The 17398-nt window shown below is 40.1% G+C and overlaps 2 protein-coding genes across 2 annotated transcripts; one reads left to right on the top strand and one right to left on the bottom strand.

Moving 5' to 3' along the window:
- The first annotated feature begins 1209 nt into the window (after nucleotides 1-1209).
- On the top strand, nucleotides 1210-5408 carry LOC109188146 (histidine-containing phosphotransfer protein 2-like). Its single transcript, XM_019338695.1, has 6 exons — nucleotides 1210-1269; nucleotides 2014-2144; nucleotides 2255-2323; nucleotides 5042-5113; nucleotides 5212-5284; nucleotides 5373-5408. The coding sequence occupies exons 1-6, from the start codon at nucleotides 1210-1212 to the stop codon at nucleotides 5406-5408; spliced, it is 441 nt and encodes a 146-aa protein (XP_019194240.1).
- Nucleotides 5409-11086: 5678 nt separating this feature from the next.
- Nucleotides 11087-14889, bottom strand: LOC109188138. The gene is made up of 4 exons (XM_019338682.1): nucleotides 14162-14889; nucleotides 12852-14035; nucleotides 12102-12734; nucleotides 11087-11859 (listed from the first exon to the last, which is right to left on the bottom strand). The coding sequence occupies exons 1-4, from the start codon at nucleotides 14887-14889 to the stop codon at nucleotides 11087-11089; spliced, it is 3318 nt and encodes a 1105-aa protein (XP_019194227.1).
- Between the last annotated feature and the right edge of the window lie 2509 nt (nucleotides 14890-17398).

Below are 17398 nucleotides of genomic sequence, written 5' to 3'. Positions count from 1 at the left end.
AATCAAACACTTATATTAGTTGTTTATCCAAAGAAAACAACTAATTGTGATCAGACTAGTTAAAATTGATTGATAGGCTAATTATTGTATCAAATAGGGCCTAAATTTTTATAAAATGTTAGGTGTCCACACATGTTCTAATTTTATTAGAGAAAAAGAAAAATGAAAAGAGAAAATAGAATAAGAAATAGAGTAATCAAACTCATTGCAATTATATTTAAAATTTAGGCTAAAATATCATCCCGTATCATGAACCATTCCTGATTATTCATGCCGCACCATGATCTTTAAAAGTAATATTTAGAGCCATAAACCATAAATTTTTTTTTTTTTCGTCTAGAACTTTTTATAGGTTTTTCTACAGGTTACCGGTAATAATATTGCAGACATGAAATTTTTTATTAGTTTTTTTTTAGGTATTTTTCTTTTTTCGCCTTCGTATTATTTTTTTCTGTATTTTTTCTAAACATATAAGTCTGCTCTGCGTTTTTCTCTTCTCATTTCCCCGATCAAGCCTGCTCTGCGGAGTTTGGTATCAGAGAAACGAGAAGTGAAAAACGCAGAGCAGGCCTATACATTTAGGAAAAAAAAATACGAAAAAAATTATAATACGATAGTGAAAGAAAAAAAATACGAAAAGAACTAATAAAAATTCCTTGTTAGTAGTATTATTACTGGTAACGTGTAGGAAACCTGTAAAAAGTTCTAGACGAAAATAAAAATTATGGTTTATGGCTCTAAATATCACTTATTAAAGATCAGGTGTGGCATAAATAATCAGGAATGGTTCATGGTGCGAGATGACACTTTAGTTTAAAATTTAACTAGCTTGGTTGGCGTGAATAGTTGTGCATCTGGTCCTTTAACAGAGGTCAGGAGTCTCTCCCCAACACTAGTAGCAAGATAGACTCGAGTCCATGGTATAACAATTGTTTCGTGGTCAGAAAAAATAAAATAAAATTATACTTTCAAATATAAAATTTTAATATGAAGTTTTTTGCAAAATAAAACCGCCTTACAGATTATCACTATTCAGTATTCACTCTTCCTCCCTCCCTCTGATATGTAACCGTTACAAGTGGACTATGCCGCTTTCGGTATATATATATACACCGGCCTCACTCTCCATTCACTCAAACGTACTCTCCTTTCTCTAGCTCTCTCCCTCTCTCTCTCATCTCTTCATTCCTTTTCTATCTAGGCGATAAAATGGACCTTGCTCTCCTCCAGCAGCACCTCATTGCAAACATTGAAGCTCTGCAACGTGAAGTAATTATATTAGATCATCCTTGCATAATGCATATCAGTTTTTCTGATCTCTAATTTTCCTTTTTTTTTTTTTTTTTTTTTTTTTTTTTTTTTTTTTTTGTATAAGAATTTGCTTGAGCTTAATTTTATTTTATGTTTTGGAATTGATCGAGTTGGATTTCAGGTTTTAATTTTGAGGGGAAGAATTTGATCTCGGTTCGACAATCATTCCATTTAAGCTGATATGTCAGTGTGTATGATCGTGCATATGCTGATAATCCTGATATATATATATATATATATATATATATATATATATATATATATATATGTGTGTGTGTGTGTGTGTATCTACACGCACAGGTGCTATATGTGCTCATATATCATATTAAAACCCTAAGATTATGGGTATAAGGTTGATCTATCTTGCTATTATCATTCATCATGATGAGTACAAATTTGACATTTTTAAAAAAAATAAAATTGTTTTATTTTTCCATTAAAATTAAGTTTTTTTTTTTTTTTTGGTACTTTTTCTTCAAATAAAAACAAAAACTGTTGTATATGAAATCTGTATAGTTACTGGTTTATGAATCATTTGGTATGTGCGGTTGTAGGAGGAGGTTTTTCTAGTTTATCAGTAGTTTAACAGACATATATGCATCTATATATCGTGTGTGTGTATATATATATATATATATATATATATATATATATATATATATTTATATATATATATATACTGATAATTCTGGTTTGTTGCAGGGCTATGTTGATCACTATATGAAGATGTGCTATGGGCTGAAAGAGACTTCTGGCATAACATTCTTCTTAGAATTGATTGTTACTTTTCTAACAGACGCTGCTACTGTCATAGATGATATGACTGCCACAGTGTAAGTTCTGACCTACTAACTTGTTTTTGTTCTCTGAGAACTAAAAATATTATGCTTTTGTATGTTATTAAAAAAGATAAATATGTATCTATGTTTTTAACTGCATCTAGTGAACATCCGATTCTGGACTATGATAAGATGCAGGAGCTTGCCATCAAGCTCAAGGGAAGTTCTGCATGGTAAGTACTTGAACACAAAAGTCATCAGATTATATATATAGAGTTTTTTGCACTTTTAGTCCCACGACTATAGTGGCATTGGCAGAATTGATCCACGACTTTTGAACTTTACAATTTTAGTCCACGACTATTGATTTTTTTTTGCAAAAATGGTCATTCCGGCCACTTTTCCGTCAAAATTTCACCGAATTTTTTTTTTCTTTTTTTAGCCGGGTTAAAATTGACATTTTACTTATCTCAAAAAATTAAAAGAAAAAAATTGATATTTGACTACATACAATATTACTGGGCTACATACTACTGCCCCAGGCGGCGGAGTACATGTACCACTCCAATGCTGCTGTCGGATAAGCCAACTAGCCCGGGGAACGTCACGGTCGCTCCGCCACTTACTGACAGCCCTGCCTGCTCCAGGAACTCCGCCGCCTGGGGCAGTAGTATGTAGCCCAGTAATATTGTATGTAGTCAAATATCAATTTTTTTCTTTTAATTTTTTGATATAAGTAAAATGTCAATTTTAACCCGGCTAAAAATGGAGAATTTTTTTTTTTTGGTGAAATTTTGACGGAAAAGTGGCCGGAAGGACCAGTTTTGCAAAAAAATCAATAGTCGTGGACTAAAATTACAAGGTTCAAAAGTCGTGGATCAATTCTGCCAGTGCCACTATAGTCGTGGGACTAAGGGGGGGGGGGGGGGGGGACCCGGATTAGGTCGAGATGAAATGTAATATTTATTATATTCTAACAAATGTAATACTAAATCATCAATAAAATATTTATTACTTATATGAAAAAATATAATACTTTTACATTTTGATGTAATAGTATTATATTTTTCATCAAAAGTATTACATTTTTCTTTATAAGTGCAACATTACGGAAAAATATAATACTTTTGATGAAAAAAGTAATACTTTTACATTGAAATGTAAAAGTATTACATTTGTATTATGTTTTTCCATAAGTAACAAATATTTTATTCCTGATTTAGTAATTACAATTGCTAGTATAAGTATTACATTTGCATATTGATTCAATCCGTCTCACGGATCCAATGAGATCACCTCTTTCCCTGATCAGTGAAGCCCTTTATGAATGCACACAATCTACTATACGAATGAACACAAACTACTCCAAGATAGATTGTGTGCATTCATGTTAGGCAAATTTCACACAATCTAGTTTGTGTGCATTCATGAAAGGACTTAGGGAAGATGTTGTATCATTTTATCATTAGTTTATATATAGAGTTAATTCCAGCAATGGTCCCCTAAGTATGATGATTTTCCAGATTTGGTCATAGACTTTTAATTTGGACAATTTAACCACCCGTCTATTAAAATTTTTTTCCAATTGAGGTCCTTCCGTCAATTGTTGGTTAAGTCAGCGTCAATTTCAGGGGCAAATTGGTACTTTTACTTACTAAGCGTATTTATACTCTTCATTCCACCATATATACGGGAATAAATACACATACTCTACGCGGCAGCATCTTCCTCATCCGAAGTCCTAGAAGCACCGAATACATCCGAAGCCCTCATCCCAATTCATCTTCCTCTACCTTCCAACGAATTAGCAGCGAGATGTCTACAAGATATAGCAGCGAGAGCTCTTTATCTTCAAGAAGGCAGGAATACATCCGAAATTGTGACAGGACCTTCCGAAATTCGCAAGTTTTCTCGATCTGTTCTTGCAGAACGACGTCGCATTATGGAAGCAGGACTTCGCGGGAGATCTAATCTCGCCGGGATACACCATCTCCAATGGCGGTATCCCCTTTTGATTCCACCGTCGTTAGGGCTGGCCCACACCAATGGACTCAAACAAAACGCGTTCCGGCCGAGACCAACTTTGCTGCTGCCGCCTCTATGCTACGTCAGAGTCTTTCTCGGTGTCTGTTTCCATGCTGGCGACGACTGCCCGCTCAATCCGCCCTGGTAATCCTCTTCGTTCTCCTCATCGGAGTACCTAGCCGGTGACATTTCTCTGTCACAATTTCGGAGTGTTCTCTGCCTCACTCCGATTGTAGCTTCGTCTAACGAAAGCGACCGGGTTTTCTCCCCCCGACGACCTGCGACAATTGTGGAGAGCCACGAAGGAGACGACGGCGGCATAGTGCTACACCGATCATCCGAATTCGACACCCTGGGCTCCGAATCCGAATCCAGATCACCCGATTTAGACCTAAACATATGATAAAACAAGGAAAACATATAATTCTTCTTCTTATCCTTCTTATTGGTATACTTGCTCCAGGAAATTAATTCTCCAGTTGGGCCTACTTATGGAGTAGCATGGAATCTCTGATCCGCCAAGCCATGCCGGCTGAGGCGCCAGGTGACGGCGGTATCAAATTCCCATCGAGAAGCATACGGCAAAACGGACTGAGGAAAAACAATACGCTTGTATTTATTCCCGTATATATGGTGAAATGAAGAGTATAAATACGCTTAGTAAGTAAAAGTACCAATTTGCCCCTGTAATTGACGGTGACTTAACAAACAATTGACGGAAGGACTTCAATTGGAAAAAATTTAATAGACGAGTGGTTAAATTGTCCAAATTAAAAGTCTAGGACCAAATCTGGAAAATCATCATACTCGGGGGACCATTGCTGGAATTAACTCTTTATATATATATATATATATATATATGATATTTGATACTAACATATAGTTATATACTCAGTTCTAATCATGGAGCTTAACTGTATATGCAGCATTGGGGCTTGTAGGATAAGTGCTGGTTGCACTCAGTTACTCCAAGAAATTAGAAGAAGATCACGGAGAGAGTATGGAGGGATTATTAATTTTCTTTTTCAAACAAATTCACTGTCCAACAATAAAATCTTAAAATTGAATTGTCTCTTTGTTTTCCTTCTCATATCAGCTGCAAACTGGTAGTCGAGATGATGATCATAGAAAGATCCACCTTGGAAATCAAGCTGGAGACTATTATGCAGGTGACATAAAGTTTATATATATGCAAGATTTATTATGCTATACAACATTGCCTACGCATTCTTAAATGCGTTATGTTCTTGTTTTCAGCTGGAGCGTGAGATCGTTGACAGACAATTACAGTGAACTACCGGTGAGTTGTGATTTTTAGTTAGTTTTATTATTTGTTTTTTTTTTGGGTCTCGTGTCTTATTCTCTGATCCTTAAGGACCAGGGTTCACAATGCACTGTGTACCCTAGTGCATGTGTATATATGTCTTTATATTATGAGTTTTGTGTCTTCTGTTACAAATTTCTATACCATTAAAAGTATGAATTTTGTACCTGAAATAAATTTATAATTGTGTCTTATATTATGTATTTTTGTATCTTTGTGTTGTAAAATTTTGTGCATATAAACACAAATTATGTACCTAAATCAAATTTGAAAAATAAGTAAATATATAACATGTATATATGTGTCTTGTGTTGTGATTTTTTATATCGTATTAGGAAATTATGTACATCACGAGTATGAATTCTGTACCTCGTCGTTTTGATTCAAGGTCCATAATGTTATGTAGACTCTGGTTCATGATAATTTTTTTAAGTACTACTGACTCTGTTACAATGTAGTATCTGTTCATAACTGCTTTCTCAACCTATTGAAGCACAAAGAGTCATTAACGCTCCCACCGAAGATCGAACCCATGACCTCCCTGATCCATGATATAAATTGTCTTTGATCTCTAACTTTTAGTACGTTTGAATGCAGGCTGGATGCATGGATGGGTGGCTTCGTGGGGATCGGAATTGTTAGATGAAGTGTTGAGCACTTAGATTTAATTTTCTGCCTTTCTCAACCTTTTTCTAATTACTTTCTATATGTATTTTGTAATAATTCGGATTGCTTTTCAATGCTACATGAAATAGAAAGCTTCCCTTTTATATTGTTCACAAAAAATGTTAATTGATGGAATAATCACGGAGTCGGAGCGGGGCAGGATATACGAATCGGGTCGGACCCCGTACCCACCCGCGAGACAGGACGAACCACCCCGGGGTCAGCGTGGGCCGACCCCCTGAGCTCGGCTGAGCCCCGTGGGCTCGGCCTCGGCCCTCATGGGCTCGGTCGAGCCCACGCTCGGCCCCTTAGCCGAGCTCCGTGCACGGCCAAGGGCCGGGTCCTCGCGTAGAGCGAGTCCCGCGGCTCCTCCCGCGGGCCCAGGGCCCGTAGCAGCCGGGGAGTATATAAACACCCCCCCGGTGTCCTAATTAGGCATCTCATACTTTCCTACAACCTTTGTCTTGTTATTACACGTCCCGAATCTCTGTAATAGCATTTTATGTCCAATTAATACAATATTTATCATTTTATTATTCGTTCTTTATATTCCATTTCATATACAGGTTGTATAGTCCGGACCCCCGGGTTCATATAATCCATCATTAGTGCTCTTGTTGAGAGCGGTTGTGCAAGCTTAAGCGTCTCCCTATTATCCTTCATTGACAGCAATGACAAGATCCGGGTCAAACACCCACAACTCGCAGGGTTCGCGCCACACACGCGACCTCTCCCTCGCCAACCACCCCAATGGGAACACAGCAAGTCGGCAGACCATGCCCGTAGGGGCGGGAGGGGACCTCCGAGATCAGATCAACGGGAGTCGGCAGGGGGCCGTGGAGGACCTCCGGGGTCGTCTCACTAACAATTGCCCTCTCGGCGGGACGGTGCCACCCGCGCCACCGCAGGTCCCGACCTCCCAGGAAGATGCCGCCATACTCGAGCAGGCGGCGAACGCACTCAACCGCATCGCAGGTGGGCTGCGTCGGGGAGACCCAGCACCCCCACCTCCGCCCCTTCCGAGGGCGCGTAGTGGCCCCAGCACTCAAGCACCCCGGGAGCCCGTAGGAGTTCATGAACATCATCATCTTTGGCCTTCATTTCGAACTCATATGCTTTTAGATCACTAAATAATTTGTCTGTTGACAACATTCTTAGATCTCGGTGATCGCGCATAGCCGTAACCATCATATCCCATGCAGATGGTAAGCCTCGTAGGATTTTGAGATTAATTTCTTTTTGGCTAATATTTTTGCCAAGATCACTAATCTCTCCAAGAACTTTGATCATTCGAGCTTCCATGTCTGCAACACTTTCATTTGAGAGCATTTTGAAATCTTCAAACTTCTTCATGGAGATTGTGAGCTTATTATCCTTTTCTTGTTCATCTCCTTCGCCAATCTTGATGAGAGTTTCCCAAATTTCTTTTGCGGTAGCACTATTTCGGATCTTCGGAAATATTGTATCATCCACGGCTTTGAATAGAATATCCATTGCAATATTGTCAAGATTATTCCGTGTTCTATCATCCGATGTCCATTCGGGTTTAGGCTTTTGTACGTACTGTGGAGCATCCGGGGATAGGACAAACGCCGTATTGATTTTTAATATTTTGATAGGGCCAGTGGAAATAACTTCCCACATTTCATCGTGTAAAGCCGATAAGTGTACCTGCATACGAACTTTCCAATCATCAAATTTATCAAGTGAGAATAATAGATTTTGAGCTAAATCTTTCTTCATCATCATCACGAGAGATTTGAAAGATTAATCCAATCCACACACTTTGTATAATGGATCAGCCTAGCAGTCAAAAATAGTTGACCCAATTTAGGGACAAATTTTGACTCGGATAAATACCCGCTCTCAAACCTATTTTTGGTCCCAAAAGAGGTAAGGTGAAAGTCTAGAGAGGGGGGGGGGGGGGGGTGAATAGACTTTCAAACTTTTTCGCACAGCACAACAATTGCTAAGACAGAGATAAACCAAAACTCTTAACTAGATTGTTAGAGTATTGTGCACAGCGGAAATAAATAAAGATAAAGTGTGTGTGAGATTGTGTGAGGTTATATCTCGTGTAGAGCAATTAAGTAAAGAGCAGTAAGTAAAGAAAGCAGTAAAGAACACAAGACAATTATAGTGGTTCGCGAGGTGGTGTAATCCTCCTACTCCACTTGCTCTTATTTCCAAGAGCAATTCACTATATCTACCACTTCTTGGTTCCAAGATACAATGAATTTCCGTGATCTAGTGCTTTGATCACAAAGCCCGCACTAATCACGCCCAGTGACACCACACTGCTGCTTCGGGTTTCATGTCGCCGCGCTACTATCCCAGGATTTCACGACTCCGCGTTACTTTCCCCCCGTCTTCCACACTCCGGTAGAAACGTATCCGTGATCTGGTGCTTTGATCACTAAGCCCACACCAATCACATCCAGTGCCTCCGACACTACTGCTTCGGATCTCACAGCTCCGTGTAACAATCTAGGATTTCACAGATCCGTGCTACTTTCCTCCCTTCTCTTGTTTTGCTCCAAAACAAGTGTTGTCTTGCTTCCGACTTCTGAGACTCTGTAGTTGATCTTCAATGATGCGCAGGTCTCTTTGATGAAGATGAACACTCTTGAAAGATTTCTCTTGAACGCTCTGAGTGTTTTCTCTCTTTGGATGAATCAAGTAAAGCACTTGATTTTTATGCTCTGTTTTGCTCTGTTTAAGAACTCTCAGAATACTTTTCTCTTGAAGCTCTCTGAGTTCTTTTTCTTTTCTCACTTCTCAATTGAAGATTTTTGGTATGCTCTGTACCAAATGGGATTTTTGCTCTTTGCTCTTTGTGAGTTCATATTGTTCCGTGATCTTCAAGTCTTCATATCTTCATCATTTTATAACTGGTAATGAGGATCTGTCCGTTGGATAGAGACGATCTCATTTTTGAAATCTTGTATCTTTTTTCAGAGATCTTATCTTATCTTCTGCAAAGATGTCAGAAAGAGATAAGCTAGCCGTTTTTGGAGTTTCATCTCCATGTAAATGAGCTCCCAAACTTCATCTGATATTCTTCTGGTTTAACGTTGAGTGGGAATATCTGGGTCTCTGTTTTGGTGTAGAATGGCTTCTTTGATCAGCTCTGAAGTGGTCCTTGTATCTTTGGGATTTAAAAATAATCTTCATTTTAATCCCATACTAGTTAGACTAGTATTTTTCCTTGTGAGAATATTTTCACTGTAAGTTCTTCTTCATCTTCTTCATTCTCACGTCTGGGTGTTATTAGATTTCTTCATCTTCTTCATTCTCACGTCTGGGTGTTCTCAGACTTCAAATTGGCTTTGAACTTCCACCCAATTTCAATTTCTCCTTTGTAATTGACTCCCAATTGACTTTGACTTGCAATTGGCTCATCTCAATTCAATTGCTCGCTCCTCAATGTCTTCTTTTAATTGGTCCCCAATTTGAATTGCATCCCATACTACAACAATTTGAATTGCATCCCATACTACAACTTGAATTGGCTCCCAATTTCAATTCTACATTGGCTCCCATCTTGAATCCCATACTACAACTTGAATTGGCTCCCAATTTCAATTCTACATTGGCTCCCATCTTGAATCCCATACTACAACTTGAATTGGCTCCCAATTTCAATTCTACATTGGCTCCCATCCCAATTTCAATTCTACATTGGCTCCCATCCCAATTTCAATTCTACATTGGCTCCCATCCCAATTTCAATTCTACATTGGCTCCCATCTTGAAACCCATACGCCATCCAATTTCAATTCTACATTGGCTCCCATCTTGAAACCCATACTACAACTTGAATTGGCTCCCAATTTCAATTCTACATTGGCTCCCATCTACAACTTGAATTGGCTCCCAATTTCAATTCTACATTGGCTCCCATCTTGAATTGATTCCATGTGAAACTTGCTCCCAATTTCAATTCTACATTGGCCCCCATCTTGAATTGATTCCATGTGAAACTTGCTCCCAATTTTCAATTCTACATTGGCCTTCACATGCTCCCAATTTTCAATTCTACATTGGCCCCAATCTTGAATTGATTCCTTGTGAAACTTGGCCCCCATCTTGAATTGATTCCATGTGAAACTTGCTCCCAATTTTCAATTCTACATTGGCTCCCATCTTGAATTGATTCCATGTGAAACTTGGCCCCCATCTTGAATTGATTCCATGTGAAACTTGCTCCCCCATCAGATTTAATTTCAATTTCGGCGCCCAATGCTAGACTAGCGCCCATTTTCAATTCTACATTGGCTCCCATCTTGAATTGATTCCATGTGAAACTTGGCCCCCATCTTGAATTGATTCCATGTGAAACTTGCTCCCCCATCAGATTTAATTTCAATTTCGGCGCCCAATGCTAGACTAGCGCCCAACTCCATCAGATTTAATTTAATTTGAGAACCATCAGATTTAATTTAATTTGGCTTCTCAAATTTTACCTTATAAAATTGTTGATAGTGAGTTTTGAACTTGAGCCATTTCACATAATATATCAAACATCATCCACTTCATCCATACAACCTTTGATTAAATCTCCAATCTTCTTTGATGTACTCCTTTCTTTCCATAGATGCTTGATCTCCAAGTTAATTTCATGCAATCTTCCAATCGTAATTTTCTTCAACGAAAATTCTCCTGGGAACTCCTTTTTGAGTAGCATTGACGTGAATATTATCATTCTTCTTCTTCTTCAATTTGCCATTTTCTCCAGACAAATTCTTGATTTTAGGCTTGATATCTTTTTCTACCATTTTCATGCATCTTCCTCTGTTTTTCTCTTTTGCAACTTAAATAATTTCCTGATCATGGTCTAAGACTCTACTAGACCTATAAAATAAAATTGGGGGATCTACAAATACATATTTGGCATATCAAAATCATTACACTTTATTCCTAACAATTTCCCCCCCCCCCCCCCCCCCCCCTTTTTTTTGAAAGGAGCCTGTACGGCATTTTATTCAAAATATGCAGCAATAGAAGCTGGTGGATCTGTGTCCCAGCACATAAAAGTTGAGTGAGTAAAAGCAGTAGATGCTAATGTATGCGTTAAATAATTATCTAATCTAGGAATATAATGAAGAAAACAATAATCAAAAGTCGATATACTAGTCCTGCAACTATCAATGGCATAACCCAAGTAGGATCGTGACGAGTGTGTCCTAGACGACAAATATTGCTGAAGCACCAAACAATCCGTGTAGAGCTCGATAGACTTTATTTCGCGGTTTCTCAACCACGATAAAACTTCCTTGCATGCGAAAGCTTCCGCCATTAGGGGTGAAAAACAATCTATCATTGGAGTAGTCATAGCCGAAATATATCCCCCTTGCCCATTTAGAATAATAGCTCCCACCACTGCTTTGTTTGTTCGTGGGTCGTATGCCGCATCGAAGTAACATTGATCCGTCATGTTCTGAGTATGGCGTGAGTTGCTTGGCGTGGACTGCTGTGGTTGATGCAGCACCGTGTTCGGCATGGCAGCAACACTCACTTGCATGGGCACCGGCGCTACAGTGTGTTCGGCCACTAGTATATGATGATCCGAATTCACAGTGTTGGACAGCAGATTTGGGCTTTGGTGGTGGGCCAACTTCCAAGCACTCAGAGCTGATGATGCCATTACAATCACCTTCCGAGGTCTGGGCAAGTACGCATCCCATACAGCTCCATTCCTTGTGCGCCAAATATAATAGAGAATCGCCACTGCATAAATAATCCCATCATCATCTAAAACATTCATCAAATCATTAAACCAATCACTAAAAATATTTGTGACACTATTAGGGATTGGAAGGTGGGATTGTGCCCAAATGTCTGCCGTATAATCACACGCAACCAAAGAGTGCACCACATCTTCATGTCCAATTCCACATATAGCACATGTTGGATCAATATCAACCCTCTTTATAAGTAGGTTCCTTGTAGTGGGCAAAATATCACTCAGAGCTCTCCATAAAAATGTTTTCCACCTGGGGGGATTTTAAGTTTCCACAATTTCTGCCATTTATCAAATGTCCCCACTGGTTGGGTATATTCTCCAATTACTGTTCTATATCCACTTTTAACAGAATATTCACCTTTTGGGTCCCCATACCAGTACCACATATCTTCATAATCTGGTGACACAGGTATTTTCAAAATTCGCTCCACATCCTCAGGTATGAAAATATCTGTGAGAATATCTTTATCCCAGGTTCCTGTCAGTTGATCCAACAGACCCACTACCTTTGCCTGTGCCAACTGGGGTGGTTTTTCCGTTAATATTTGTGGCCGACTTTCATCATGCAACCAAGGATGATCCCATATTAATGTTGACTGGCCATTCCCAATTCTTCTCCTAACTCCCCCACAAATCAACTTTTGTGCTGCCAAAATACTTCTCCAACAAAAACTTGGGTTATTCCCCAAGCATGCATCATAAAAAGAATTAGTGGGATAATACCTGGCTTTATAAACTCTTGAAACCAATGATTGTGGCTGTGTCAGAAAACGCCACGCTTGCTTACCTAGCATAGCAAGGTTAAATGCCTGCAACTCCTTAAACCCCAATCCTCCATATTTCTTCGGGATACATAACTTATCCCATGCTTTCCAATGAATACCTTGATCATTGTTTGACCTCCACCAGTACCGATTCATGGTTCGCTCAATGGCAGTGCATAGAGAGGTGGGCAGTAAAAAGACACTCATTGAGAAGGTAGGCATAGATTGAGCCACACTTTTCAATAGGACTTCCTTCCCTGCTTGTGACAAGAGTTTCTTATTCCAAGAGCTAATTCTTTGTCTTATCTTATCCTCAATATAAGAAAAAGCTGCCCTTCTATTTCTGCCCACAAATGATGGAAGCCCTAAGTACTTCCCAAAATTCTGAGCCTGTACCACTCCCAATATACTGGCAACCTCTTCCCTTATTTCATCTCTGGTATTTTTACTATAACAAATACTCGATTTATGATAGTCGACAGCCTGACCAGACATTTCTTCATACTTTTCCAGACAACATTTAATCACACCTGCTTCTTGGGCATTTGCTTTGAAAAAAAGCAAGCTATCATCAGCAAAAAATAGGTGGGTAATAGAAGGTGCGCCTCTAGCAACTCTACATCCATGTATCTCTCCCTTCGCCTGTGCCTGTTGTAATAATAGTGAAAGTCCTTCAGCACAAATAATACATAAATAGGGCGATAGGGGATCACCCTGCCGTAAACCACGAGTCGGAATTATTTGATCACTCCATGAACCATTAACCAGTACACTATAAGACACCGTGGTTACACACATCATCAACAACTCCACCCATCTTTCATCAAATCCCAACGCCACTAGCATGTTTTGCAAGAAGGACCATTCCATACGGTCGTAGGCCTTTGCCATATCCAGCTTTAAAGCCCCCCAACCTGCTAGTCCACATTGCTTCTTGTTTAAATAATGTCCAACTTTCGCAGCTATCAATATGTTATCTGTGATTAGTCTCTCAGAGATAAACGCACTTTGGGACTCAGATATAATATTTTCCATTAGTGGTTTCATTCTGGCAGTAATAACTTTGGCCATAATCCTATAAATGACATTACTTAAAGCAATCGGTCTATAGTCAGAGACCATCTCCGGGGCTTTCTTCTTCGGGATCAAAATAATATTCGTTTCATTCAGCTGACCAAGTAACGAACAAGTATTCAGACAATTGACAATATATGAAGATACATCAGTCCCCACCACATCCCAGAAGTGCTGATAAAATCCAGGATTCATCCCATCCGGGCCTGGTGCTTTATCAGGATACATTGAAAACAATGTTGATTTAACCTCACTCTCTTCAAAAGGGCGCAATAACCCCTCATTCTGTATAGCCGTTACACGTGGTTGTATACCCTCAAAGAAATCATTATTAATTGCAGGAGAACTTGAGTAAAAAATACTACGATAATAATCCAAGATAATATTTCTCATGGCATCCCCCTCAATCCAATCCCCATTATCATTCATAATTTTAGTAATAGCATTCTTTTTCTTTCGATGAGAAGCATACCTGTGGTAAAATCTGGTGTTTGCATCCGCACCCTTGAGCCAATGCTGTTTGGCCCTCTGCCTCCAGTAAGTATCTTCCTGCAATTCTACACGTGTCAAGCATTCTTCCAATCTCTGAAACTCAGCTAGAGACACTGGATCCGTACACCCTCTGAGGCGCAGTTGTTCTTTCCGCAAGCACAATATTTTTTCACCAAACTTGTGGAATCGGTCTCCACCCCAGCGTGTTAACCGGTCACCACATAATGTGACACACTCCTGCAATCCCCTACTTCTCCCTTCGCCCCACGATTTTTCCACCACCGCTCGACATCCTTCATCATGTAGCCATGCCATCTCAAATCGAAACCCTCTTCTCAGGCCACCCCTCCTTTCCCGAAGATTGAGAATCCCAAGGAAAAGAGCTGAGTGATCTGACTTTCTGGTTAGAATATTCTGCACACTTGCATCGGCTACCAGCTCTCTCCAATCCTGAGTGGCCAACACCTTATCTAGTCTTTCCTCAATCCAGTTTGGAGTGCCCTTCCCCTTTTCCCAAGTAAATGGATATCCAGACATCGGTAATTGTGTCAAGCCACACTCTTCAGTTGTCTCTCCAAAACCCCGTAACAAGTTATCTGGATGGGGATTTCCTCCTCGTTTCTCATACTGATATAAGAGATCATTAAAATCTCCAATGATTACCCACGGCAGATCAGATTTTCCTGCTAATGAACGAATAAGATCCATGACTCCCTTCTCTGTGGACGTTTCGAGAAGCCATAGAAACCAGTCATCCTCCACTTACTAAACCCCGGCATACTTACTTCAATATCTATATGATTATCAGAATAACCTGTTAAATTCGATGTACTGTTTTCCATCCATAATAATGCCAAGCCTCCACTCAGTCCAGAATTATCAACATTAAAAAGACCATCAAAACCAAGCTTAACCCGAAGTCGTTCTGCATGATCCCGGTTAACCTTGGTCTCAATCAGAAATACAAAGTCGGGTTTCTTACGGGACACCATGTCCTCAATTTCCCGAACTGTCCGTGGATTACCCAAGCCACGGCAGTTCCAGCTCAATGTACTCATTGGATCGGGCCGGTCTGCACCGCAGCACCCGCCATCTGCAAGTTTTTTTGAACGTCTGTCATCGTTATATCCTCCTCCACTACCCCCTCATCAACCCGGCTTACCCTACAATCCCCATCCTCCGGTGGCACCGAGGCCGTAATGTCCGAATCCACACTCACACCCACAACCATCCCCCGCCCAGCCTCACCCTCCGTTCTTCGCCTTTTTGGATCCACCCTCACCCCCTCATCCTCCCCAGCAACCTCTTTCTCCTTTACTACTTCCGGTTGTCGAACCCCACCCTCACCCGCCACCCCAACTTTCGCCACCCGCCCCCCTAATCCTGCCACCACCGCCCTCTCACCCACTGCACAAGCCTGCCCGTATCTCCCCATACCGTAGCCAATTTCCTTCCTCCTTTCTTGCCCTAGCTTGAACCATTTATCCCCTATTAACTTGGTTGGGCTATGTCCCCCCGCCCTCATTGCTGCACCAAACATGTACTGTTCCGGAGTTAACAAAGAACGCCGAGCAGCTAAACAAAACTTATCAGTATGCCCCATTATTCCACAAAAGAAGCAAAACATATGTAGACGCTCGTACTTGAAATTTATCCACGTCCATGTCCCATCCCGTATAATCATCTTCATACGGCGTTTCAATGGCACCGTTACATCATGCGTTATACGTATCCGATAAAACGAGGTCCATGATCTCTCAAAGTTACGCTCATCATACCGTATAAATACCCCCGCGAAATCTCCAATCCGTTCAAGCACCTTCACCGTACGGTATCCCAAAGGGATATCATAAACCTGTAACCAGAAATCCACAGTGTTCAAAACCACCTGCGTTGGATCGACTCCGTCCTCCAAAACTTGACAAATTAATGTCGTGTTCTCAAACGCTCAGGGCCCCTCCTCCAACACCCGGCGCATATCAGTTTCATCAAAAAACGTAAAGAGATACAGGTTCGGAAGTACATCTGTTATCTCTATCCCCATGAGAGGTCGCCAAGCCGAGGCCATCACCCTCTTCATCACCTCTACTTTCATAATTCTATCGGTTAAAAATCTTCCGACCAATGTCCATGTAGTACGCACAGGGGGCTGCACTGGATTCTCGTAAACCTCCTCCTCAAATCGCACGCCATCCTCATCATCCTCCAGATTCATATCTGCTGCTGACGCTACAAGCTCACGTATACTCATCGCCTTACGGTTGCTGACTGGCCGGTTGAATGCCGAAAGTCGATCAAGTTTGCCGAAACCCTAGAAAGCAGGGAGAACCAATCGAGAAAGCCCTAGATCCAAGGGAGAACCAATCGAGGTATATATATTTCCCCCCTTTTGATAATGCCAAAACCTATACTCAGTCATTGGCTTTAAGTCTTTGAAAAATAATCTTTTTACTCAATTTTATTTGACAAAGCCAAGATGAGTTTACAATGGTTTTCTAGACACAATCAAAAGAAAATTGTGAATTAATTTTTAGACAAGCTCCTAAATGCATCTTGAATTATTTTTATTTTGATCATCATCAATTTTTAATTTTGTCGTGCGTTTGACATATTTCTTGTCTTTTAATTCACGAAAGTCTAATTACATTAATCAAATAAAATTAAAGACTCAAAATAGACCATGAGAAATTATTATTGATATATTTCGGATTTTATAGAGAAAAACGCAACAGAGGTTCGAAAATAGAAAATATCAGCTTAAGAGAATTTTCTAGATTACCTTCTGGGTTTCTTCACTCCCATGTCTTTCTTCAAAATATCCTTGACATGTTCCCTGAGCTTGAAGAAATCATCTTTGAGCTTTGCATTCTGGAATCTCTTTGTAACTTGCCCAGCCATGTAGTATCCGAAAGCTTCCTTGATATTGGTGCCCGGAAGAACTCCAGCTTCCCACCATACAACACATTCTTTGAAGCTTCTTTCTTCTCCAAGATTCACGCCCATATTTCCAGTGAAATCTCTTAGTTCATACCACATCTCGGTTCTTCTCCGTTTACCTTCTTCTTCTTTATTTTTGTCCCAGATCCATTGGGCTTGATCGGCTGCAGGCCATTTCTTGATCATGTATGGTAGATTTTCCTTCGTCCATACGGTTATCTGAGTGGCAGGACCTTTTGAACATTCAAACCAGCCACGAGTTTCAGCAACTTTCGATGTA

The sequence above is a fragment of the Ipomoea nil genome, unplaced genomic scaffold (genome assembly GCF_001879475.1).
Source record: "Ipomoea nil cultivar Tokyo-kokei standard unplaced genomic scaffold, Asagao_1.1 scaffold0191, whole genome shotgun sequence".
Classification (NCBI taxonomy): domain Eukaryota; kingdom Viridiplantae; phylum Streptophyta; class Magnoliopsida; order Solanales; family Convolvulaceae; genus Ipomoea; species Ipomoea nil.
This window is presented reverse-complemented; position numbering and strand designations above follow the sequence as displayed.

Excerpts from the sequence above, each read along its gene's own strand:
- LOC109188146 (XM_019338695.1), top strand. The coding sequence starts at position 1,210 with ATGGACCTTGCTCTCCTCCAGCAGCACCTCATTGCAAACATTGAAGCT. Across the intron at positions 2,145-2,254 it reads GATGATATGACTGCCACAGT|TGAACATCCGATTCTGGACT; the intron begins GTAAGTTCTGAC and ends AACTGCATCTAG. Across the intron at positions 2,324-5,041 it reads CTCAAGGGAAGTTCTGCATG|CATTGGGGCTTGTAGGATAA; the intron begins GTAAGTACTTGA and ends CTGTATATGCAG.
- LOC109188138 (XM_019338682.1), bottom strand. The coding sequence starts at position 14,889 with ATGGATCTTATTCGTTCATTAGCAGGAAAATCTGATCTGCCGTGGGTA. Across the intron at positions 14,036-14,161 it reads AACACCAGATTTTACCACAG|TTCTCCTGCAATTAATAATG; the intron begins GTATGCTTCTCA and ends TTTTTACTCAAG. Across the intron at positions 11,860-12,101 it reads GAAACTTAAAATCCCCCCAG|ATGATGATGGGATTATTTAT; the intron begins GTGGAAAACATT and ends TGAATGTTTTAG.